Here is a 24692-nt window from a genome sequence, read left to right as displayed (position 1 = left end):
ATGTAAAACAATACAAATACTATCTATTCATATGCCAAAGAGTATATACGGGTGGACAAATCACTACTTCCTACACCTAGATAAAACTTACCGTTTCTCTTTAAATGTGACCACCTTAATCTTGTAACTTTATCTGCCGGTGTTATATCCTCCTTTAGCTGTGTTATTAATTCGAACTTACCGAAAATGTAACTATATAAATAGATTTCACCATTTTCAAGACCCACAGATATCAAAATTTTGTCTCCTACAATAGTATCATGAACGGAAACAGCAGTTACTGGTTTAGTGTGCTTAATTGATGCTTCCATAACATAGTCATCAATTGGGTCCTTTTGGTGTCTCCAAACCTTAACAGTCTTATCTCTGGATGCGGTTACAAAAACATCACCAAACTCTAAAGGTGCCCAATCTGCATCCCAAATAATTCTTGTATGTGGTTTTTCATTTTTGTATCTTAATTCAAATGTGTTATCTTTCATATTTCTCTCCCAAAGTGCCCACTTTCTGTCCCGACAAACACTCAGCAGAAATCTTCCATCCTTCGAAAATTTCAACCTCGTTATCGTCAGGCTGTGGAACGGTAAAGTAGGCTTTATTTCTAACCAAGTTTCTGTGCTAAATATTCTGATAACTGCATTCTGAACATTATTTGACCTACACGCTGAGGCAATCAATCTCTGATCTGGAGAAATATCAAGACATGTTATTTCAAAGCCATGTCCGTAAAGTTTTTCCACTTCAGGCCATAATAAGTGTCTTTGTAATTGATCCTCCATTGGTGGGCATTCCAGCAAGGATAGGGGATCAACAATATCGGGTGTTTTGTTATGGCTATCTTCCTCCTCCTCATCATCATCATTTTCATTTGCATCATCTCCTGCTTTGTTGGACAAACCCAACACAGGAACAGTAGCTGATTCAGGCATTTCACTTTCTCTCTCAAATTGGATACCAACAAATCTCTGTAACATTCCAGCTACGCCTTTGGGTAAATCAAATGATCTCAAAATTTTTTCATCACCACCGCTTACAAACCTGGTATTCGAAACTGGCTCAACACAAATCATATCATAACCATGTACTTGTGGTCTAGAAAATTCATGCCAGGTAGGAACTCTCCTTTTCTTCCCACTAGCATCATAGATCCATGGGGCGAAAAGTCTAGTAGTTTGGTCCAGAGAAGTAGCTAGTAAGTATTCACCATTAGGAGACCAAGCGATATCTGTTACATCTTTCGTGGCACCAGATATGCCCAACCTTTGATCGCAAATAATATTATTCTTCGTACTCCACATCCTCCAAGACCCAGTTTTACCATTAGTCAAGTAGAAGTCCATTCCCTCATAGGTGAACCATAAACAAGACCAAAAACCACCAGAGGAGCCAGTGGCAGTTGAGGCACCTTTCGAAGATATTTCACCCAACCGCAAACCACATACCCAAATTCCCGAAGTCTCATCAGGTTCCCAAACCATCAATGAAGTATCAGCAGTGGCAGCAAGTAGCTGTAAACGTGTTTCGTGCCACTGAAGGGATGAGATCCAATCATCATGGCCCATAATCAAAGCTTCGAAATTTATGCCTAGCCTCAACTCATCATCAATTTGAAATTTGTACTGTTTATTGCTCAATAGCGTTAATTTCTTCGGATCTTCTTCAGAGTCGTCAATTAAATCATTAACCCTAATTCTCCACAATCGGATATAACGATCTTGAGACCCAGAACATAATAAATAATCACCCGGTGTCTCCTGATGGCGGAAAGCCAATGACTTGACCCAGTCTTCATGACCCTCTAACTCTGCAACGATTTGACACTTTTCAATGCCCGCATTACTTAAGATGAAAGACGCAATAAAAACATGAACATTAGTACCTCCAATGGCAAGCAAATACTTGTTTTCTTGAACTTTTGACAATGACAAGCACAGCGGGTAGAAGAATCCCTTCTTTATAATGAACTCATGAGCGAGACTGAATTCGTCATTTAGTGTATTCTGTCTCCATATGGTAATAGTACCGTCAGCACAACCGACTGAAACGATGTTTGGTAAAGCGCTCAAGGCTACAATTGTGTTAGAATAATGTTCAATTGTTTGAATACATTGCAAGTGCGAATGATCGGAGAATTTCCATATTTTAACATGGTGATCCTCAGATGCAGATATCATAAAATCTGAGTCCGGGATAAATCTTACACAAGTCACTTCGGATTCATGGCCTTTCAAAGTGGCATAGACCCCTTGGTTGTTTGGTTCGATGGGATCCCATAACGCAATAGTTTTACCTGCACCGAATGCGACGATTTTCTTAACTTTGTGCAGGTCGCTAACCTGGGTTTGTTTGTTAGCACCTATAAAAATGGCCTCTGGAATAATAGTTTCCACCATGATTATGGCACGTCAGGGTAAAAGTTTGCTTGTAGTTGAAATAAATGTAGAGGTGGATATATTAGCTCATACTTGCACTTGCAAGCTAGCTCAGCCCATCGCCTAATATCAAAAAAGAAAATTTTTCATTACTTTTGAAGATCGGCAGGTTTATTCGTCACGTGGAAACGGCTGAAAAGATGAACAAAGAGGGAATCGCCGCAAGGAGAGGTCCTACATTACGAGTTACACAGAAGTATAAAGTGTATCTTTATTTACTGGATTGCATTGCACACTTGCACATTTTGAAATTTTGAAATTCACCTTCAAAAAAGCGAGAGTTAACCACGCGATCGAACCAATGGGTAATCTCAGGATGCTTGGACCTCCACGTTTCATCAAAAATACTTAAGAACCCCAATGAGAAAGCAGCGGCTGAAGTCAGATCAGCAAGAGTCTCATGTTCATTAGAGGTCAGGAATTTCTGTTTCTTCAACCTTCTCTCGTAAAGCGAAACGATGGTGTCAACGTTCTTCCTCGCAGTCTCAAATTCAATGGAATTGTATGGCTTTATGCCGATTAGGAGGAAGAATACTTTACAAACCTCGTTCAAAAAATCACTGTTGGAAAGCGACTCCCATCTTAAAATATCCGCACGAGTTTTAAAGTCACCATCGGGTCCTAATAACTGGCTCACGGCCTTTTTGTCGCTAGAAAGATGGATCAGGTAGTAGTCAATGGCCATTGCCTCAGTAAGAGTCCACTCCTCACGTGGTCCTACAAAAGTGGGGTACTTTCCCCAGGGAAATTCCCTTTGGTAGAGTTGCTCAGCATCGCTGGGGTCAGCAAGTTTTACGTCCAGCCTCAAGGAACGCACTAAACCTCTTGGTACGATAGTCCTGATCAACTTTCTCTCATTCAAATCTGTAAACAAAGTTCCTTCAGACATTTTTGGTTAGCTGAGTGAGCATTGCTGGTAAAAACGGTGATGAGCAACACACAATATCACTACTGTGCTTTATAAGCTGCATTTTTAATAAGGGGGTGATGCCGTTTAAAGGTACGGTTATTAAAGGGAACAGAACCAAGACAATAGTTAGGGCAATGAGAAATAAAGTTACAGGGAAACAGTTTTTTTATCTTGTTATACCTTTAAATATATACATACGTTTATGAGTGTACGCGGAACCGACAGAAAAAGGTTGAAGGCAGAGAAGGGAGAGACGGGGTTGGAGAAGGAGCTCAGTTGGCAGATTGCTTCTTTTTCTGAGCGAGGTTTTCCAAAGTTAACCTATCATTGTCATTGTCATTGTCATTGTCATCGTCACTCGGAGGTGTTGAGTTTGTGTTAGAATCAGATTCTGAATTCGTATTTGTGTTATTGGAATTCGTGTCATCATCATCGTCCTGGCTGAAAATGTTCCCACTTCCATTTGCTGATTTAGAAGTAGGGTTCTCGCCCGTAAATTCGTTGGCAAATTCTGTGGCAGGAGAGGCTTCCCTGATTAGTTTCCTGGTGAACGGATCATCCAAAATATTCTGTTGTCTTTGCCGTTGATTTTGTCTCTTTAATTCATTGCCTATTAACTTGGAGTAGAGTTTCTTACCCAAAGTTTTCTTTAGTAAGATTTCACGCACTTCGAAATATAAATCTCTAGAGGCGTTATTCAGATTTGTTTGGTTTTTCTTGAAGTACGATCTGAATTCATTAATGTGTTTCTTGAACTCTAGCTCGTTTTTCTTTAACCAAGAAACATTCAATTCCTGTCTGGTAGCCCCTCTTGCAAAATTTCTCATCAAATATTTGTCATAGTCTCTGATGATTTTTGTGATGATATCACTTGTGGATACACCATCGGTTCTTTGAGTAGTTAAAAATTTGCCCATTTCCTTTATTGGTTTGTAAATATCGTCGCTGTCAGCACTCACGTAAGGAATGTCGTCATGAGCAACGTAATCGATTTTGTGCTCGAGTAGGAACTTTGGAGTAACGCACCAGGGAGCGTTTGGCACGACTTCGTCAACCCATTTGCAGTGCATCAAAGTTTCGCAACGTTGCTTATCGGTCAGTACAGTCAAACCTTTTAACTTGTGAGTGATTTTGTCGCTAGGCACACCGACTATTAGTGTTACATTAGGGAAAGCCTTTTTACACTGTTCTAGTTGCTTCATGTGGCCGAGATGGAAAAGATCAAAAACACCGTCAGCATAGATTCTAATCGGTCTATCCGTCGGAGGCAAATTGAATCTGAAACCCTTTGGACGATATTTGCGCAATTCTTTAGGCAGTTCGTTAGTGTAACGGGCCTCATTTTCTTCAAACTCCTTCGTCAACCGGCGACGCTTCCGGGGAGTGAGTTGTATGTCCTTATTTTCATCTTGATGCTTCCCTTCATCTTGATGCTCATCATCCTGCTCTTCCGTTTCCTCGTGCTGCCTTTTATTTTTATTTTTCTTAAATAGGTTTGATAGCGAGGAGCTAGAAAGCTTAGCCCTAATTGAGGACTTCCCTGTAGTTGTTGGGTTTGCCATTTTTCTTTGTGTCTGCTATGTTTTGTACTACCAAGAGAAAACAGCAAGAATAAAATTTGAAATTTAAACAATAGAACGAAGAGAGGAAACTGCAGTGTGCAAGAATGGGGAACCACCCAAAAAGTACAATAACGGCACAAGAAACGGACGATAAATAAGCTTACTAAACAAAAACGACATATATATTAAACTTGATGAAAATCTAAGAAACAAAACGTAAGAAGATAGGAAAAAGAATGACTATATAACGATAGGTCTTGGATTATTTTTTCTCACATGCAAACGACGTGATACGGGTAATATATGCATGCCTCTTTTCTTTTGGCTCTTCCTTTTTCATCTTTTTTTACTTTCTTACAAGCAACAAGTTTCAACACATACGGGGCAGCTATACAATAGAATGATAGTAAAATAAAAGTGACTTGCAAAAAATGGACTCGTACTCGATTACAAACGTAAAGTACTTGGACCCTAGCGAATTACATCGTTGGATGAATGAAGGCCATACTACTATGCTAAGGGAGTCCTTCCAGGTAGTAGACGTTCGGGGATCGGACTATATGGGAGGCCATATCAAAGACGGATGGCACTACGCCTACTCGCGTCTTAAGAAGGATCCGGAGTACTTATGCGAGTTAAAGCACCGACTGTTGCAAGAGCAGGCGGATTGCCACGGACCGCTCAACGTGGTTTTCCACTGTATGCTGTCGCAGCAGCGTGGACCGTCCGCAGCGATGCTGCTGCTTCGGTCGCTTGACACGGCGGAGCTTTCCCGGTGTAGGCTATGGGTGTTACGCGGTGGTTTCTCACAGTGGCAGTCCGTATACGGTGATGATGAAAGGGTCACAGAGGGTTACCTTCCAGATTTGTGGCGCTAAACGGAAGCACGTGATATCACGTGACCAGCACGTCGTCCATGACTCTTCCCGGTCACTTTTTTTTTTCCTACTTCTTTATCTCTATCGTTTTACGCAGTCATTCATACATACATTCATTCATTTTTTATTCATGATATATACGCGTTTCCCGTAGTGCCGTAACTTTTATTATATATAGACTCGTTTACAATAAAGCAATAACACTCAGTCAATTGAACTTACAACGGCAGGTATCGACATCATCACAACATCAAAAGTCAAGAATAATCATGACTGGTCAAGTGTTGGACGGGAAAGCATGCGCTCAGCAATTTAGAAACGATATTGCTAATGAAATTAAATCCATTCAAGGTCACGTGCCTGGGTTCGCACCTGTACTTGCCATCATTCAAGTGGGCAACAGGCCAGACTCGGCCACATATGTGCGCATGAAGCGCAAAGCCGCTGAAGAAGCTGGCATTGTCGCTAATTTCATTCATTTAGACGAAGCTATTTCTGAATTCGAAGTTCTAAGACACGTGGACCAGCTGAACGAGGACCCACAGACCCACGGTATTATCGTGCAATTACCATTGCCTGCCCATTTGGACGAAGACAGGATTACTTCGAGAGTGTTAGCAGAAAAGGACGTGGACGGGTTCGGACCCACCAACATTGGTGAACTGAATAAGAAAAATGGTCATCCATTCTTCCTGCCCTGCACCCCCAAGGGGATCATTGAATTGCTTCACAAGGCCAACGTCACGATTGAAGGTTCCCGGTCTGTTGTGATCGGAAGATCCGACATTGTTGGCTCACCTGTCGCAGAATTATTAAAGTCTTTAAACTCCACCGTCACCATCACGCATTCTAAAACCCGCGATATTGCGTCGTACTTACACAACGCGGACATTGTCGTTGTTGCCATCGGTCAACCAGAATTCGTAAAAGGTGAATGGTTCAAACCTATAGATAGCACTTCCACCAACAAGAAAACCGTGGTCATCGATGTCGGCACCAACTACGTGGCTGATGCGTCTAAAAAATCCGGTTTTAAGTGTGTGGGTGACGTTGAGTTCAACGAAGCAATAAAATACGTCCATTTAATCACCCCAGTTCCCGGCGGTGTTGGACCTATGACGGTGGCTATGCTAATGCAAAACACCTTGATTGCCGCCAAACGCCAAATAGCCGAATCCTCGAAACCTCTTCAGATTCCTCCTTTGCCCTTAAAGTTGCTGACCCCTGTTCCATCCGATATAGACATCTCTAGAGCACAGCAACCAAAGCTCATTAACCAACTTGCTAAGGAATTGGGTATTTACTCCCATGAATTAGAGCTATACGGACACTATAAGGCAAAAATTTCTCCTAAAGTCATCGAGAGGCTACAATCACGCCAGGATGGTAAATATATCTTGGTGTCAGGTATCACACCCACACCTCTAGGAGAAGGTAAATCGACCACTACAATGGGACTTGTTCAGGCACTAACAGCTCATTTGGGAAAGCCTGCTATCGCCAACGTCAGGCAGCCTTCTCTAGGGCCCACTTTGGGTGTTAAAGGTGGTGCTGCAGGGGGTGGTTACTCTCAAGTCATCCCAATGGATGAATTCAACTTACATTTGACTGGTGACATTCACGCCATTGGTGCCGCCAACAACCTACTTGCCGCAGCCATCGACACAAGAATGTTCCATGAAACCACCCAGAAGAACGACACTACTTTCTACAATAGATTAGTACCAAGGAAGAATGGGAAGAGAAAGTTCACTCCTTCCATGCAAAGAAGATTAAACAGACTAGGTATCCAAAAGACCAATCCCGACGATTTAACTCCAGAAGAGATCAACCAATTTGCAAGATTGAACATTGACCCAGACACCATTACTATCAAGAGGGTGGTTGACATCAACGATAGAATGTTAAGGCAGGTCACCATTGGCCAAGCCCCTACCGAGAAAAATCATACAAGAGTCACCGGATTCGACATTACCGTCGCATCCGAACTGATGGCTATTCTTGCTCTTTCAAAGGACTTGAGAGACATGAAGGAACGTATTGGACGTATTGTTGTTGCCGCAGATGTAAACAGGTCCCCAGTTACTGTGGAAGATGTGGGTTGCACCGGCGCCTTAACCGCTCTATTAAGGGATGCAATCAAACCAAATTTGATGCAAACTTTGGAAGGTACACCTGTCCTGGTCCATGCCGGCCCATTTGCTAACATCTCAATCGGTGCTTCTTCTGTTATCGCCGATCGTGTGGCTCTTAAATTAGTCGGAACTGAGCCTGAAGCAAAAACAGAGGCTGGCTATGTAGTCACCGAGGCAGGTTTTGATTTTACCATGGGTGGTGAAAGATTCTTCAATATCAAGTGCCGTTCCTCCGGATTGACACCAAATGCAGTGGTTCTGGTCGCTACCGTCAGGGCTTTGAAATCGCACGGTGGTGCTCCAGATGTTAAGCCTGGTCAATCTTTACCTGCCGCATACACCGAAGAGAATATAGAGTTCGTAGAAAAGGGTGCAGCCAATATGTGTAAACAAATTGCCAACATTAAACAGTTTGGTGTTCCTGTGGTTGTAGCAATTAACAAGTTCGAAACTGATACTGACGGCGAGGTTGCCGCCATTAGAAAAGCAGCTCTAGAGGCCGGCGCATTTGACGCCGTGTCCTCTAACCATTGGGCCGAAGGTGGTAAAGGTGCTATTGATTTGGCGAAGGCCGTCATTGAAGCCTCCAGCCAACCAGTAGACTTCCATTTCCTATACGATGTCAATTCATCCGTTGAAGACAAATTGACTACAATCGTTCAAAAGATGTATGGTGGTGCAGCAATTGACATTTTACCAGAAGCGGAACGCAAGATCGACATGTACAAAGAACAAGGTTTCGGTAACTTACCTATTTGTATTGCGAAGACCCAATACTCGTTATCCCATGACGCCACTCTGAAAGGTGTCCCTACTGGATTCACTTTCCCCATCAGAGACGTCAGATTGTCTAATGGTGCTGGATACTTATACGCTCTTGCTGCTGAAATTCAAACCATTCCTGGTTTGGCTACCTATGCTGGTTACATGGCTGTCGAAGTCGATGACGACGGTGAAATTGATGGGTTGTTTTAAGATAACTTGATTATATAGAATTTTAAGAAAGACAAATAAAAATATTAACGATAATACGAACTCTATTGCGACTAATAATGTTTTTTAGCTTATTCATAGAAAGTATTTAACGTTCTACTGCCCTTTTTTCTTAATCATAACCGGGGTTCATTAACGTCGCAAATTTCCGATTCCGTTAAGGAGAAAAAAACCTAATTACCAAACGAAGCGGGGAGACGCATGTATGAGAACAATAAATGCATTAGAATTTCAGTGATCAAAATGATACTGTAACTGAACCTATAACCACTTGCCAGAGCACATATTTGAGAGGAACAAAACTAAGATAACGGTATATAAAATATAATAGGGACAGAAAGTTCTGAAAAAGTTCTGAATTATAATATAAAGTAATAAAACTACAAATGTGTGATAAGTCAAAAAAGATACCGGACTATACAATAGAATTCTTGGATAAGTACATACCTGAATGGTTTGAGACGGGAAAAAAAAGTCCTTTGTTCATTTTCTTCTCGGGTCCACAGGGCTCAGGTAAAAGTTTTACAAGCGTTCAAATATATAATCATTTGATGGAAAAATACGGGAACGAAAAATCTATTGGTTTTGCCTCAATCGATGATTTTTATTTGACCCATGAAGACCAATTTAGGTTGAATGAGCAATTCAAGGACAACAAGCTCTTACAAGGACGTGGCTTACCTGGTACTCATGATATGAAGTTGTTGCAAGAAGTGTTGAATACAATCCTTAATAATGACCAGCATCCGGATCAAGAAACCGTCACGTTGCCCAAATACGATAAATCTCAATTTAATGGAGAGGGAGATCGTTGCCTGACTGGTCAAAAAATCAAACTACCAGTTGATATTTTTATCTTAGAAGGTTGGTTCCTTGGGTTCAATCCTATTTTGCAAGGTATTGAAAACAATGACCTTCTGACTGGGGACATGGTTGATGTTAATGCCAAGCTTTTCTTTTACAGTGATTTGTTGTGGCGGAACCCAGAAATAAAATCTTTAGGGATAGTATTTACTACTGATGACATCAACAACGTTTACGGTTGGAGATTGCAACAGGAGCACGAGTTAATATCTAAGGTGGGAAAGGGAATGACTGATAAACAGGTACATGCCTTTGTGGACAGGTACATGCCATCCTATAAACTTTACTTCAACGATTTTGTCCGAAGCGAAAGTTTAGGTTCAATAGCTACATTAACGTTGGGCATTGACTCTGACAGAGAGGTATATTCTACAAAAACCAGATGTATCGAATAATGATATGTGCCCCTTTTTTATATTTTATTTTTCATTTCTCTTTCCCGTTCGTATTATATACGAACAAGTAATTTTATAATGATTTATGTACTTTTCATTAAGAATTTTAACGAGGCAATTCTTGGATGATCGCCACTCTCAATATATATATATAATTCACTTTTTTACGTGACGCACACATACTTTTTATACAGTTTATCCTTCCTTCATTTGTATTTCCGTTGAAGACAGTCCGAATTTTAAGCGGTTTACGAGGTTATCACTGATATTACAATCAAGCTAAAGGGAATAAGGATCGATCGCACAAAAAAATGAACAGTAATGTTGAACAACTACTACGACATGTTCCCCTTTACAACAAATATGGTAAGGATTTTCCTCAGGAAACAGTGTCTAGGTTCCAAATGCCTGAATTCAAATTGCCACCATTACAACCAACAAAGGATTTATTATACCCTTGGTACGAAGAATGTGACAACGTCACCAGGGTTTGCCAGTTGCATGATTCCTCCAATAAAAAATTCGAACAGTGGTACAAGGAACAGTATATGAGTAAAAAACCACCAGGAATAGTTGGAAACACATTATTATCTCCATCAAGAAAGGATAATTCATAGTTGGATTGCATTTTTCGCATCTATATACACATATACAGCAATTATTTATGAATAATATTAATATTATCAGTTTCGTTTAACTTCATCGTGCGCTGGTCCATTTAAATGACCTTCGCGTCCTTTAACTTTTCAATCAATTCATCTACAGAGTTCAATTTCACTCCTGGTGGCTTATTTTTTGGTTCTTCCATCGAAATCGTCTTTAGCTGAGGCTCAATGTTAATATCAGGAAAATCTTTTGCTATATCCAATTTCTCAATAGGCTTCTTTTTTGCCTTCATTAATTTAGGCAGTCCTACGTAACGCGGAGTGTTCAATCTCAAATCCGTGGTTATAACCATCGGTAAGGAAGCTTCGATGACTTCTTCGCCATCATCAATTTCTCTTGTTACTTGAACTTTACCATTATCAAGGAATTCCACCTTGGCCGCGTTTGTGGCCTGTGGCCAGTTTAATAAACCTGCCAACATTTGACCAGTATTGTTACAGTCGTCATCAATTGCTTGCTTACCCATCAAAACCAAGTTGGAACCCTTTTTTTCAACAACAGCCTTCAAGATTTTTGCAATAGCTAAGGGCTCTATGTCCCCTTTACCCATGGAGTCAATTAAACTGCAGGTGTCAATACCCTTAGCAAGACAATTTCTTAAAATATCCTGAGATTTGGCAGAACCAATAGACACAGCATGTGTGGAGTCTACCAAACCCTTTTTCTTCTCCTTAATCCTGATAGCCTCTTCTACTGCAATATCATCAAATGGGTTAATGCTGAATTTAATCCCATTAGTTTCAATTCCGGTTAAGGTCTTATTTACTCTTGGTTTAATTTGAAAATCAACTACCCTTTTCACTGGAACCAGTATACGTAGTTGCTGTTTTGCAGACATCCTTATTACTCTTCCTAGTAGTAACCTATTGGGATACTCAATCCTGATGTACGTTGGCAACTCTTCTTAAATCATAAATATTTTGCACCGAGAAAGAAAGAGTCAATACTAATAATCTCGAAAAGAGCTTTAGTGAAAAAAAAAATAAAAAATTTGAGAAGTATGAAACTACATAGAGGAAGAAACAGATAACTATATTCAAGCTGGCTCAATCGTATATACATAGTCCTCGCTAGCGTACTAAAATGTCAAGATTTGTTATCACTTGCATAGCTCATGGAGAAAGTCTCCCACAGGAAACTATCGATCAGCTAGCCAATGAAATTATTGAATGCTCGAAAAAGGAGATATCGATCAGTAGCACCAAGAAACTATCAACAAGAGCTACCGACATATATGTTGAAGTCGCAGAATCTGTTTCTCAGAACAATCTCAAGAATGAATTGATGGGCATGATTGAAAGTCATAGTGATGTTGATGTAATCATTTCTGCCGACAATGAATATCGTCAAGCTAAAAAGCTATTTGTCTTCGACATGGACTCAACATTGATCTACCAAGAGGTCATCGAACTGATTGCTGCTTATGCTAGCGTCGAAAAACAAGTGCACGAAATCACAGAAAGAGCCATGAACAATGAGCTAGATTTCAAAGAGTCTTTAAGAGAACGCGTTAAACTATTGCAAGGCCTACAAATTGATACATTATATGATGAGATAAAACAAAAATTGGAGATCACCAAGGGTGTACCCGAACTTTGTAAGTTCCTTCACGCCAAAAATTGTAAGCTTGCCGTTTTAAGCGGTGGATTTATCCAATTTGCCAGTTTTATTAAAAATCAACTAGGTTTAGATTTCTGTAAGGCTAACTTGCTGGAAGTAGATGCCGAGGGAAAATTAACTGGTAAGACACTGGGCCCTATTGTCGATGGAGAATGCAAGAGTGAGACCCTTCTGCAACTATGCAAGGACTACAAAGTTCCTGTTGAGTCAAGTTGTATGGTGGGTGACGGTGGTAACGATCTACCAGCCATGGCTACCGCCGGTTTTGGTATTGCATGGAACGCCAAGCCAAAAGTACAAAAAGCTGCACCTTGCAAGTTGAACACCAAGTCCATGAAAGATATCTTATACATTCTCGGCTACACCGACGATGAAATATACAACAAACAATAAAAACATGACATAAAAGACATAGATATAATAGAATTTCTTTAAAAAGCTTTTTACTTACTCCGTGCAGGCATGATATATTTTTACGTAGTGTTATTATATCACCAGCTATACGTTGGAAGCGATGGCTTGTTTGATAGCAGCTGGGTTAGCACCGACCACTCTGGTAACTTCCTTACCGCCCTTGTAGAAGACAATAGTGGGCATGGAAGAGACTTCGGCTTTTTGAGCAATGTCTGTAACTTCATCAACATCCAACTTGTAGAAGGAAGCGTCAGAATATTGTTCCGCAAACTTTTCGATCATTGGGGCAATCATCTTACATGGACCACACCATGTGGCAAAAAAATCAACGACGACTAATTTGTCGCCGGACGCTAAAGCATTGTCGTATTCAGAGGCGGATTTCAATTCAGCAACCATTGTTGATATGTTATTTGAAGTTTTGTATAGTCTCGTTTAAGCGGCTGTAGCTAATGTTTGCTAGAAGAGAGAAGAATTATTGCTTGTTCTCTCTTGCCAACTTTTCATCCCCCGAATGACTTTCTTATATACTTATCTCCCTCTCTCCGCTGGCTGGAAAATGGACGCGCTTAGTAAGAAAAAGAACCAACCAACTTTACAAGGAGCATCCTTTACTAATAGTATAGATAATTACACATTTATTTTAACGATGAATTAAGATCAGTAGGCACTTTACTAACGTTATGCTGATCTTGGAGCAATCTTGAAACCGAGTATATCATTTTTACCGGGCTCAACAAGACTTTCTTCACTAACTCTTACGCCACCAACAGTTTCGATGCTTGCAATGGTTACCTCGCCACCCATAATGTACCTGGCGACTTTACCAACAGGGGTTCCTCTTTTAACCAAGAAACAGTCTCTAAACACGTTGGTTCCATTGCCTCCGGTGAAAGTCTGGATGTTCTTCACAGTGTACACCGGTATCAGTCCAAGAATGTCTGTAGCCGCTTGCAGCACCTGAACAACACCCGTAGATCCGAACCTATACAGGACCAGGTCTCTTATATTCTCAATTCTATTGAGAAGTTTGTCATCCAGTGGCTTCAGTTTTTCTGGTTCGTCCTCATACGTGTCAACGAACTCTGTGCCCTCATCATATAGTATGAAACCTTGCTTTTTCAATTTCCTCAAAAACACTTCTGTCACCGCGCTGGTCAGCACAGCTTTGGTGTCAGGATACTTTAACATGATTTTAGAAACGTTCTTATCAGCGTCTGGGTGGTCGATCTTGTTAAGCGCTAATACTGTGGGGAATTTTTCCACCATAAAGGACTTGACCACTCGAGTGATCCATTCGTCATCCCATTTTTCCAAAGGTGGTAATCCCTTCAATCTGTCCAGTGCTTTTTGGATCATGGGCGCATGCGAACCATACCCACCGAATTGCGCTTGCAGTGTGTCCACTATGCTGGATTTCGTTGCCGTATGTTTACGCACAATGGACCCCCATCTTTTCTTCAGGTTCCCTTCGACCCATAGCCTGATCTCATCTTGCAACCATTCTATATCGTTCAATGGATCATAACCTCTTGTATTCTTTCCCTCTGCGTCTGTCGTCCCACTAACGTCCACCACGTGGATCAGAGCATCTGCGTGTCTCAAATCATCCAAGAATTTATTTCCAAGTCCCCGCCCAGAATGCGCTCCAGGAACAAGCCCCGCTACGTCCAACAGTTTGATGGGGATATGCCTCTTACCATTGCTACACCAACCGTAGTTAGGTTTACAAAGATCCTCCTTACCGAATCTGGAACAAGCACACTCAACTTGCAAGTAGCCAGTGGCCTGATTAGGTTCGATAGTAGTAAAGGGGAACGCTCCTACTGCCGCACCTGCATCAGTCAAAGAATTTAACGTGGTGGATTTACCAGAAGATGGCTTACCCACAATACCAATCAATGGATCTCTAGGCATATTATAGCTTTATTTTTGCTTTTCCTTTAAAGAGGACCAATACCAGAAGGTAATAAAATAAAAACAAAACCACTTCTTTCCGCACAACATCCTAGAATGCTTACACATGTTTTTATGCCTTCCACAGCATTGCAGTTCTTGTACTACTCTTTTGAAAAAAAAAGGCATCGAGATATTTTTCATCTTGAAATTCAAAAGATGACCCTTATCTCACCATATTCAAAAAGCAACATCAACCCTATAATAAACTCAATAAAACCCTCTAGGATATTCCAGAATATTCTAGCCCTAGCAGGGTGGAGACTAAAAGTTGATGGTTGAGGAAAATTTTTCAGCGATGAGATGCACGCTTATAATAACATGCAATATACAGGTCTAGGAAATGCACCGTGATAACATAATTCTTGACAGCATTACTGGTAGATAGTTCAGTAGAAACTTATACGTAGGTCAAGATATAATGAGCGAACAAAAGCAAGACCTGTTCAAACCAGTAGGTGAAGCTGCTGCAGAGATTGAAAATGAAACCGTAGCTGACCACAGCGAAGCTAACGACGGTGTTAAGTTGACCGGTGCAGAAGACGCTATGGGCCACCCAGTACAGGAGGTCGAGTCTCTTTGCATGAACTGTGGCAAAAACGGTACAACGAGACTTTTGCTGACTTCTATTCCATATTTCAGAGAAATCATCATCATGTCTTTCGAGTGCCCACATTGTGGGTTTAAGAACTGTGAGATTCAACCAGCCTCCCAAATCCAAGAGAAGGGTTCCCGTTACATTCTGAAAGTAGAGTGTCGTGAAGATTTTAACAGACAAGTTATCAAGTCAGAAACTGCCACTTGTAAATTTGTCGAACTAGACATTGAAATTCCTGCCAAACGAGGCCAACTTACCACAGTAGAAGGTTTGTTATCAGAGATGATCGACGATTTATCGCAAGACCAAAAGATGAGAAAATCTATAGACGAGAATCTTTACAACAAGATCGATGACTTTATAAAAAAAGTTAAATCGTACATCAACTGTGAACCCAACACTATACCTGTAACATTTGTTTTGGATGACCCTGCCGGAAATTCCTGGATTGAATACAAACCTGGCGAGCCTCAGCACAAATGGTCTCATACCCAATACGTAAGAACTGATGAACAAAACGTTCAAGTCGGTATTATCACGAGAGACCAGCTGGAACAACGTCGCCAAGAACAACTCAAGCAATTGGCCAATCGTGAAAGAAACCCATCTGAATCGGTTAAAGTTGGCTCAGCCAATCCTCAGTTTTTATCAGATGCCACAGACATCGAAAACTTCAATAACGAAGTGCAAACATTCAGAGCTTCTTGTCCATCATGCACCCAAGAGTGCGAAACTCATATGAAGCCGGTAAACATTCCACATTTCAAAGAAGTTATCATTATGTCTACGGTTTGCGATCACTGTGGTTACAAGTCTAATGAGGTGAAGACAGGTGGTGCTATTCCAGACAAGGGGAGAAGAATCACCCTTTACTGTGATGATGCAGCCGATCTATCCCGTGATATTTTGAAGTCTGAAACATGTAGTATGGTTATCCCTGAATTGCATCTTGATATTCAAGAGGGCACATTGGGTGGTAGATTCACCACTTTGGAAGGCCTATTAAGACAAGTTTACGAAGAATTGGAGTCGCGTATTTTCACCCAAACTTCGGATTCCATGGATGAAGCAACGAAGAGCCGTTGGATAGATTTTTTTGCCAAGCTAAAGGAGGCCATTGCTGGAAAAGTCAAATTTACAGTGGTTATGGAGGATCCATTAGCTGGTTCGTACATACAAAATGTCTACGCCCCTGATCCAGATCCGAATATGACTATTGAAGATTACGAAAGGACAAAGGAACAAAATGAAGACCTCGGATTGTCCGATATAAAGGTAGAGTAAGAGTAGTTGCTTGTTTCTTTCCTTCTCATTTCCTCTTACTTCACACTTTTATATTTTCTGCACAGGCACACATGGTATGATATTTATTCTTTTTTTTTTTAAACAGACAAGCAGTCTTAAATTCAACTAAATTTAATAAACTTTTGTATTATAGTTAAAATAGATGTTACTGCATTTTTTGGCTACAGATTCAATTTTCCTAATTTATAGCTTTTTACTTTATTGTCTACTCTTTCGCAACCACCTGCGCAAAGCGAATAAGAAAGATTCTCGTTCTAAATTACCACTTTTCACACAGTTTTACTCTCTTAAAGAAACAATAAACTGTTATTTCCTTGAGAAAACACAAAAATGAAGGTTCGATTGTCCGCTATTGAGGGTTACTTTTTTCATCGAAGCAAACTAAATCTTCATTCTTGTTTTTATGTGGGAGTCAAACTCAATAAATTACCTGACACACGTCATCTGATAACAGCTCTTAAATACACACTCACCCAACATGAACGTTTGACATGTAATGTGTTTTATGACGAATCTGAGAATGAATATTTCCTACAGAACATTGACAAACCATTCAAATTTGGTGATATTGTAGAATACCATCACAATTGGAACCATCTAACGGAGGTCGAGATAAACTACATCTTTCAAAACTATAACTTTTCCTATAGTGAACACAAACCTTTATGGAAGCTGCTGATTATTCCTAATCAAAACCAAATGTTATTGTTGACGGATCATGTTCTCATGGATGGCATATCCGCTGTCCATGTATGGGAAACGTTTATGGAGGGTTTACAAGAGCAACAGCTGAGGGAAAACGAAACTGTTTATTCCCCTGTATTAAGTCCTTTGAACGAAGAATTTATATTAGCCCCTGTATACGGTGATTGGCCCATACCTTGGAATTGGCATGTAATACGTCAATTAGCCAGCAGACTATATTATTGGTTTCCTCAAATAATTGTATCCAACAATAAGAGCTTAATACAGTTTGCGAACTACACTTTTCCAAAAGACCTGCTGGAGGACAACCCAATTAATGAGAGTCACACATATAAAGTAAAAAACACTAACTGTCATTGGGAATTTCAATTATCTCCAGCACACCTCAAAACGATTTTGCAAGAATGCAAGATCCATAATACCTCCTTAACGTCCCTTCTAGGAGCCTTAGTATGTAAGAGTTTTGAAGAAACAGCTGTACATGATTATACAGGGTCATTTTTGAAAATCGAGTTGCCAATGAATACTAGAAGTTCTTGTAAACAAATCTTAAAATTACCTTCAAATGACGAATTAGCTGTAGGAAATTTAATCGCAGCTATAGAGTTCAAGCATAAACTGCACCGAGGCCTTGGAATATGGGATATCTCGGCTCAAATCCAAGAAACTATAAAAAGCAGTACTAAGGATAAAGTAATAGATAGAGTTAATGAAGTTAAGTTACTAGAGGTTATCTCTTCCCAGCAATTTATTGAAGATAGAATAAACTTCAACAACGGACCCTCTTCTACATTTGAAATAACAAACTTAGGATTTCAAGACTTTAAGAATGCATGCAATACCAGTTTGCGATTCCATATAAAGGATGCCATATTCAATGAGCCACAAAGTATATCTTCAATTTTTACGTTAAGTGTGATTTCTACCCCTGCTAACGGGCTCCATTGTTGCATCAGTTATCCCAATACTCTTGCTAAAGAACTAAAACCTAATTGGCAATATATGAAAGAGTACTTAAATTTATAGTGCAAGCACCAAATTATTAAACGCCGAGATAGCAAAATTTTACAATCAGCAATATACATACATACAGATGCCAGTTTATTCACTCTTTGAAACAAGGTCCGGCTCGATGGAAATCTCGTCGATATCTGGGTAGACATCGTCGTCATACCTTGCAAATAGTTGCATTTGAATAGACTCCTCCTGTATCCGGAAAATATTATTCAATGGGAATGCCACATTGAAACTTAGTACAAGTAGGAACATGGGTAAAGCATCAAAAACGTAAAGAAACCATTCATGTGAGGCAATTTCTCCATCGTAGTCCTGAAGAAATTCAACAGCTCTGACAATCGATCTGATCAAAATCAGAAAACTGTTTACTAATAAGACAACGTTAAGGCTTTTCCAACTACCACATCTCATCAACACGCTGGTTGGTTTTCTGTTTATCCTGAAAAGGAACAAAAACTCATTAAGAATGAAGACACCAAAGAAAGCAATTTGGATGAACAAACCAATTGTAACGAGATGGGAACCAGAAGAAGCGATTGACTTATCGGACATCATAGCACCACCGGCTGCTTGTAATAAAAGGCTCCCTATATCTCCGATGACAAATATTGCTGTATTGAATTTCGCAGGCATGATCATTAACTTTTCTGCGAAGAGTAGAGTAGCCATTCTACCAAATATCATGTAAATACTAGCCGCATATAGCGTTGGTGACACCAGCAAGAAAATTGTTTGAATAATGTAGGGACTCAGCATGGTGGTGTATCTACTTGACTCGCATCTAAAGGCAAAACCTACAAACTCAACAAAACATCCAAATATGAAGGGAATATAAGCTCCTGCCAACTTCAACATGTCATAGCACCGCAATGTAGATTGTGAGCTCACGAGAGAGGCAACTTTACTTTTACTCTTGATAGAATAATGAACTAATAAAAAAACAAATGTTATTCCTGCTAATCCAAAGAGTATTGTGAAAAGTATACTCGGGCCTGTTTCCGGCGTATATTGATACAATTCGACGTCATCTTTTCTCATATTTGTAGTGGCTAAAAAAGTACAGAATGTTTACTGCGATCCTCTACAGGATTGGCCATTTTAACATTAGCAAGATTGTTCATCCATCTATATGTCAAAAGTATTTATATACATACAAGTATGCCACCGCATGATAATATTTTCCCGAAAAAGGTCAACGGTTTTTGTTTCTCCTACCAACATTTCATGGATCTAATCGTTGATAAGCGAGGCTTGTAATATCGCAGATGCCAGCTTTAGTGCTGCACAAAGCAAATAACTGGCAACTGGCATCTTGCTAACGCGCCAAATGTAAAGAAATCACGCAATAAAACAACAGGCTAAACACAATCTATTCATGGTAGCTTTGCGCCAATTTGCCTGTTTGAAGAAAACAGTTAATGTGTGGTTCTTTAACATCTTTCTATTTTAAGCATTTTTTTTCAGAGAGTGTACAGAACAAGCGAAGACGCATATTTAAACGTAATGTAACTTACGCCATTTATTGTTGCTTGTAAAGTTTAAATCTTAAAATAAACTCTAGATGATGACAATTATATCTCCGTTCGGACGCGCTCTTCTTTCAAGGATGCGAATATAAAGTTTGGCCAAAAATCGAGAGATAACAACCCAAACATATTGAGAGACCCATACATAATATTATTTCCGAGAAAAAATATTATTAACATTGTGTTGCCGCTGAGCGTGCCGGGCTCAATCATTCAGCTTCTTCGCACTAGCACCACCTGGCGAGGGATCCAATAAGCACCTTCTAGGTGGACGATTCGAATGTAGAGACATCCTCCCTGGCGAGCAAGGGATTGAAGCAAATCCCAGCCTGAGGGGACCTGTTCTGTAGGCTGGTGCAGGCTCATGCCAGCCAACGATGAGATGCGTGCAGGTTCACCGTATCAATGTTACGCACTCTTCCCCGAGGTACCAGGCAGGATACCTATCGTTTCCCAACTGCGAGTACAGTAGTGGTGTGTTGCTAGGCAGATAGTAGCAGGGCAGACCACTTGCCAGATCCCGTAGTAAGGATGCTTAACACATATCTAGATGTAGTATTATTAGTTTACTTCGTAAACTGCCCTTGCAATACGCTGAATAACATAGAAAATAATAGCAAACTAAATAGAGAGCGAAATGTCCTTACCAGCTACTTTTGACTTGACTCCAGAAGATGCCCAACTTTTGTTGGCCGCTAACACTCACTTAGGTGCTAGAAACGTTCAAGTATGTTATAAACATTCCCAAAATATATAGAAAAACGTTGTATGATTGAAGATACTTTAAGAAAAGAATTGTCTCAACCAAAGGGTTCCCCCCATCAACTGACTGGAATATTGATATAGCACTTTTCGAACGGAATAAAGAAGGAAAAATAAGACCAACCATTAATCAGATAAAAACTCACTTGATTATCAGCAAATATTTGCCAATGGACTTTCTGATTCTAACTTATCGTACGCTTTTATGAACTACAGGTCAAGGAAAACAATCCTCCGGTATTACTATTATACTGCCCTTTTTGAAATTGATAAGTTATGGTACCTGTTTTCAAAGATTAACAAGCTACATGTTAAGGGGGTTTTCCAAGACACACTAATCTGTATCCGTTCATCATTCACAGCATGTACCTAAAAGTACACTTTTACAGTTTCTTATACTAACATTTCATTTTTCTTTTTCTTTTATCACAGGTTCACCAAGAACCATATGTTTTCAATGCTAGACCAGATGGTGTCCACGTTATCAACGTTGGTAAGACCTGGGAAAAATTGGTCTTGGCTGCTAGAATCATTGCTGCCATTCCAAACCCAGAAGACGTTGTTGCCATCTCTTCCAGAACTTTCGGTCAAAGGGCTGTTTTGAAGTTTGCTGCTCACACCGGTGCTACTCCAATCGCTGGTAGATTTACCCCAGGTTCTTTCACCAATTACATCACCCGTTCTTTCAAGGAACCAAGATTAGTTATTGTCACCGACCCAAGATCAGATGCTCAAGCCATCAAAGAAGCTTCCTACGTCAACATCCCAGTCATTGCTCTAACTGACCTGGACTCTCCATCAGAATTTGTCGATGTCGCTATTCCATGTAACAACAGAGGTAAACACTCCATCGGTTTAATCTGGTACTTATTGGCTAGAGAAGTCTTGAGACTAAGAGGCGCTTTAGTCGACAGAACCCAACCATGGTCTATCATGCCAGATTTGTACTTCTACAGAGACCCTGAAGAAGTTGAACAACAAGTTGCTGAAGAAGCAACCACTGAAGAAGCTGGTGAAGAAGAAGTCAAGGAAGAGATTACTGAAGAACAAGCTGAAGCCACTGAATGGGCTGAAGAAAATGCTGACAACGTCGAATGGTAAGTAAGGTGATATTTACAAATAGTATATTAATAATTATAGTATAATGTTTTATTAGAATAACAGATTTCTTTATCAATCTACAGCTAAATAAAAATTAGAAAAAAAATTCATTGTGCCATACCGTCACCCACAATACCATGCCTTTCTCTGGCAGAGAGAATGCTTAGTCAATTGAATATACTTGGCAATTGTAGCGAACAGATGAAGCCCTTTCATCCAACCACGTATATAGTGATCTACAATTAGAAGAGAAAGATAATAAGCGAGTCTCTCGACCATATAAAGCATATAAATAAACCAAACAACTTTACCTTTGAAATACTAAGTGAAGTTGAAGGTCTCGATTGCGTTTATAAATATACCAACAGTCTCAAAATGAATGTGCCAAAGGCGAGACTGCTGAAAGTAGCAGAATTATCTGCCAAGATATTTGATCAAAATTACAACCCAACTGGTATGAGAACTGGTTCCAAGATTCTCAATGAGCGACTAAAGGGCGCTTCAGTGGCAAGTTACTACGGAAATCCGGATATCCTGAAGTTTAAAAATTTAAAAACATTATATCCCGATATTAAATTCGTAGACCTTGAGGAGCAGTATCGATTATCCATGGTAGAAGCAAAGAAACGTCGCGGTAAGGGAGCCCCCAAAAAGATGAAGAAGGATGCAGCTGCGTCTGCAAAGGGGAAGGGTAAGAAAAAGAAATAATAGTACTACGTTTATGAAACCATATTCACTATGTAGAAGCTCATTTCATGTACATACGAAAAAATACAATGACAGCAGCTAAAGTTGGTAGAGCTATTCTGCTTATGAAAAAGGATTACGCTTGAATGGTTAGTCTTTTGTATAAATCTCTTACACCTAGCGGCTTACTAGGCAATGCAGAATATAGAACATAATATAGCTTATGCCTATTGATCATTATAGACTCCCCTCGGATAATTTGTCGTACAGTAGCAAATGAAAAATAGTTTGCCCTTATTTGCGCCAACAACAGATTATATGGCTTAAACATACTCTTGAATTTGATAGGATTATTTTGAAGTTCTAGTATCGTATGCTTATTAGAATTTGTAGTTTTGAGATCAATTGAGATACCACCAGGTAGACGTTTGGGATCCTTTAATCTCAGTAATAATGCGAACAACGGAAAATGATTAATGAGTGCAATGACAGCCTCGGAAAATATTTCGATCGTTATTGTCAGCATTCTCAAAACGGTGTAAGACATATAAAATGCCATTACAGTAGGAGTCAAGAACACTAAAATAATAAATAGTAACGTTCCCAATAGCAATTGATCTAGTTGAAAATAGTTGTGATCAACCCTATTCCTTAAAACATTCTTCTTTTTACCACAAAACAGATTAAAAAGGCTCGCCATGATATTCAGTTGACAATGATACAGTTTACTACTGATACGATAGAAAACATATATTGGGAAACTTAAGACTGCAAAAAAATCGATCGCCAGGGAAACACCAAAAGAAAAACCAACGAGAAATATCATATATATCGTTAACGTGAGTAAGGTTGATAAGGTTTCTGGGTCAATAAGTAATTTTATAAAGGCAGAATACGAAAACTCTATGACCCAAAGAAACAATTCGCTGAGAAAGTTTGCAAGTTCTGCATTTAATTTGATTCCAAAAGGATTACTTGCCAGCATTATAGTTATCGTTTTTAATAAATCATACAGAAAAAACTTCAGAATTCTATGCGATGTTGACACCAAAAAATCTCGATTTTCTGTCAGTATAGCCCCAAATATCAGACCAAATGAAATGTCATTAATAATAAGCCAAACTGTGTTATACAATAAAATATAATCGGGGTAGAATTTACAAGGCATTCTCGAATTTAATGTTTGATTATTAGAATTCTCTTGCTTTAACATAGAACCAACTTTCTGTATAGTATCCTTTTTATTAATACGCTGGTACTGTACTGGAAAGTAGCAAATCTGTTGGCAGCGAAGGTCTATTTGCTGTATAAATGCCGAGTAATTTACCAGCTGAAAATGTGAATAATTCAATAATGATGATACGAGGCTAGCAATAGAGCAAATTGCTAGTATCATGTACAGACTGATTCCTGCGGCTGCTTTATAGAAATAAGTAGATGAACACCAGGCTGCGATACGTCTAAGCCTAGTATCTCTCAATTTTTTCTGCGAAGTTTGAATAAATGGGTAAAGTTCACTTAATGCTCTACTATAAGCAGGGAAAAGGTTAATTATGTTCAAGGTCTCACTCAATCTTTTATTGTCACTCTTATACCTTGGATGTTCCTCCAACTTGGAAAAGTTTGACGTTTCACCCACACTATTATGAAGACCAACATCTTTTTCTGGTATGATGAGTGATATGGGATCTGATGAGTAAAATTGCATAAATTTCAGCTTGGGTATTCTAAAGTGAACGTTACAGGGATCAGGAACTTTGTAGACCCAGTTCTCTCCCTCAGCATCCTTCGTGGCTATTACCGAATAGGGGGACCGTATATTTATTTCTTCAAGATACTGAGGTTCGCAAACACCTAAGACAACAAAATGAGTCTTCTGAAATGAAATTGCCAAGGCCACCCGAGGTCCTCGAACTGTAGAATTTTCAAAAAAGGATCCATATGGCCAGAATATGTAATTTGGCATATCATTAAACTGTACGAAACAACTTCTGACTTCAAAGGACTCTACTTACACCGAAGTTTTTCATTATTTCTCTATACTGTTTTGCGCTGGTAAGCTCTTTTTCAAGTTCTAAATTTCGGTGTTCTCACTTGGGTGATAAAAATGAAAATAAATGAGGTAGAGATAATAAGGTGATGGCTTGCTGATTCTATACAAAAGAA

General features: G+C 39.6%; 17 protein-coding genes across 17 annotated transcripts; 9 read left to right on the top strand and 8 right to left on the bottom strand.

Moving 5' to 3' along the window:
• Positions 1 to 23: 23 nt before the first annotated feature.
• Positions 24 to 2393, bottom strand: ELP2 (Elongator subunit ELP2; the record flags this gene model as incomplete). Its single annotated transcript, XM_056226124.1, has 1 exon — positions 24 to 2393. The coding sequence occupies one exon, from the start codon at positions 2391 to 2393 to the stop codon at positions 24 to 26; it is 2370 nt and encodes a 789-aa protein (XP_056079874.1).
• Positions 2394 to 2643: 250 nt separating this feature from the next.
• SMKI16G0625 (uncharacterized protein) lies at positions 2644 to 3321 on the bottom strand (the record flags this gene model as incomplete). Its single annotated transcript, XM_056226123.1, has 1 exon — positions 2644 to 3321. One exon carries the CDS (start codon positions 3319 to 3321, stop codon positions 2644 to 2646), a length of 678 nt encoding a protein of 225 aa, XP_056079873.1.
• A 293-nt stretch (positions 3322 to 3614) lies between these two features.
• PCT1 (choline-phosphate cytidylyltransferase) lies at positions 3615 to 4904 on the bottom strand (the record flags this gene model as incomplete). The annotated part of the gene is made up of 1 exon (XM_056226122.1): positions 3615 to 4904. The coding sequence occupies one exon, from the start codon at positions 4902 to 4904 to the stop codon at positions 3615 to 3617; it is 1290 nt and encodes a 429-aa protein (XP_056079872.1).
• Positions 4905 to 5335: 431 nt separating this feature from the next.
• Positions 5336 to 5782, top strand: YCH1 (phosphatase YCH1; the record flags this gene model as incomplete). Its single annotated transcript, XM_056226121.1, has 1 exon — positions 5336 to 5782. One exon carries the CDS (start codon positions 5336 to 5338, stop codon positions 5780 to 5782), a length of 447 nt encoding a protein of 148 aa, XP_056079871.1.
• A 269-nt stretch (positions 5783 to 6051) lies between these two features.
• On the top strand, positions 6052 to 8892 carry ADE3 (trifunctional formate-tetrahydrofolate ligase/methenyltetrahydrofolate cyclohydrolase/methylenetetrahydrofolate dehydrogenase ADE3; the record flags this gene model as incomplete). The annotated part of the gene is made up of 1 exon (XM_056226120.1): positions 6052 to 8892. The coding sequence occupies one exon, from the start codon at positions 6052 to 6054 to the stop codon at positions 8890 to 8892; it is 2841 nt and encodes a 946-aa protein (XP_056079870.1).
• Positions 8893 to 9296: 404 nt separating this feature from the next.
• Positions 9297 to 10169, top strand: TDA10 (putative ATP-dependent kinase; the record flags this gene model as incomplete). Its single annotated transcript, XM_056226118.1, has 1 exon — positions 9297 to 10169. The coding sequence occupies one exon, from the start codon at positions 9297 to 9299 to the stop codon at positions 10167 to 10169; it is 873 nt and encodes a 290-aa protein (XP_056079869.1).
• Positions 10170 to 10480: 311 nt separating this feature from the next.
• MVB12 (ubiquitin-binding ESCRT-I subunit protein MVB12) lies at positions 10481 to 10786 on the top strand (the record flags this gene model as incomplete). Its single annotated transcript, XM_056226117.1, has 1 exon — positions 10481 to 10786. One exon carries the CDS (start codon positions 10481 to 10483, stop codon positions 10784 to 10786), a length of 306 nt encoding a protein of 101 aa, XP_056079868.1.
• Positions 10787 to 10887: 101 nt separating this feature from the next.
• Positions 10888 to 11673, bottom strand: CIR1 (Cir1p; the record flags this gene model as incomplete). Its single annotated transcript, XM_056226116.1, has 1 exon — positions 10888 to 11673. One exon carries the CDS (start codon positions 11671 to 11673, stop codon positions 10888 to 10890), a length of 786 nt encoding a protein of 261 aa, XP_056079867.1.
• A 245-nt stretch (positions 11674 to 11918) lies between these two features.
• Positions 11919 to 12848, top strand: SER2 (phosphoserine phosphatase; the record flags this gene model as incomplete). Its single annotated transcript, XM_056226115.1, has 1 exon — positions 11919 to 12848. The coding sequence occupies one exon, from the start codon at positions 11919 to 11921 to the stop codon at positions 12846 to 12848; it is 930 nt and encodes a 309-aa protein (XP_056079866.1).
• A 105-nt stretch (positions 12849 to 12953) lies between these two features.
• On the bottom strand, positions 12954 to 13268 carry TRX2 (thioredoxin TRX2; the record flags this gene model as incomplete). Its single annotated transcript, XM_056226114.1, has 1 exon — positions 12954 to 13268. The coding sequence occupies one exon, from the start codon at positions 13266 to 13268 to the stop codon at positions 12954 to 12956; it is 315 nt and encodes a 104-aa protein (XP_056079865.1).
• A 282-nt stretch (positions 13269 to 13550) lies between these two features.
• SMKI16G0550 (uncharacterized protein) lies at positions 13551 to 14786 on the bottom strand (the record flags this gene model as incomplete). The annotated part of the gene is made up of 1 exon (XM_056226113.1): positions 13551 to 14786. One exon carries the CDS (start codon positions 14784 to 14786, stop codon positions 13551 to 13553), a length of 1236 nt encoding a protein of 411 aa, XP_056079864.1.
• Positions 14787 to 15246: 460 nt separating this feature from the next.
• On the top strand, positions 15247 to 16707 carry ZPR1 (zinc finger-containing protein ZPR1; the record flags this gene model as incomplete). The annotated part of the gene is made up of 1 exon (XM_056226112.1): positions 15247 to 16707. The coding sequence occupies one exon, from the start codon at positions 15247 to 15249 to the stop codon at positions 16705 to 16707; it is 1461 nt and encodes a 486-aa protein (XP_056079863.1).
• A 351-nt stretch (positions 16708 to 17058) lies between these two features.
• Positions 17059 to 18459, top strand: SLI1 (N-acetyltransferase; the record flags this gene model as incomplete). Its single annotated transcript, XM_056226111.1, has 1 exon — positions 17059 to 18459. The coding sequence occupies one exon, from the start codon at positions 17059 to 17061 to the stop codon at positions 18457 to 18459; it is 1401 nt and encodes a 466-aa protein (XP_056079862.1).
• A 75-nt stretch (positions 18460 to 18534) lies between these two features.
• Positions 18535 to 19488, bottom strand: RTA1 (Rta1p; the record flags this gene model as incomplete). Its single annotated transcript, XM_056226110.1, has 1 exon — positions 18535 to 19488. The coding sequence occupies one exon, from the start codon at positions 19486 to 19488 to the stop codon at positions 18535 to 18537; it is 954 nt and encodes a 317-aa protein (XP_056079861.1).
• A 1125-nt stretch (positions 19489 to 20613) lies between these two features.
• On the top strand, positions 20614 to 21839 carry RPS0A (40S ribosomal protein uS2; the record flags this gene model as incomplete). The annotated part of the gene is made up of 2 exons (XM_056226109.1): positions 20614 to 20703; positions 21171 to 21839. The coding sequence occupies 2 exons, from the start codon at positions 20614 to 20616 to the stop codon at positions 21837 to 21839; spliced, it is 759 nt and encodes a 252-aa protein (XP_056079860.1).
• Positions 21840 to 22214: 375 nt separating this feature from the next.
• RSM27 (mitochondrial 37S ribosomal protein mS33) lies at positions 22215 to 22547 on the top strand (the record flags this gene model as incomplete). Its single annotated transcript, XM_056226107.1, has 1 exon — positions 22215 to 22547. One exon carries the CDS (start codon positions 22215 to 22217, stop codon positions 22545 to 22547), a length of 333 nt encoding a protein of 110 aa, XP_056079859.1.
• A 115-nt stretch (positions 22548 to 22662) lies between these two features.
• GPI1 (phosphatidylinositol N-acetylglucosaminyltransferase) lies at positions 22663 to 24492 on the bottom strand (the record flags this gene model as incomplete). Its single annotated transcript, XM_056226106.1, has 1 exon — positions 22663 to 24492. One exon carries the CDS (start codon positions 24490 to 24492, stop codon positions 22663 to 22665), a length of 1830 nt encoding a protein of 609 aa, XP_056079858.1.
• Positions 24493 to 24692: the final 200 nt, after the last annotated feature.

The sequence above is a fragment of the Saccharomyces mikatae genome (assembly GCF_947241705.1).
Source record: "Saccharomyces mikatae IFO 1815 strain IFO1815 genome assembly, chromosome: 16".
Lineage (NCBI taxonomy): Eukaryota > Fungi > Ascomycota > Saccharomycetes > Saccharomycetales > Saccharomycetaceae > Saccharomyces > Saccharomyces mikatae.
The sequence above is the reverse complement of the archived record's forward strand: the minus strand, read 5'-3'. Positions and strand labels throughout refer to the sequence as shown.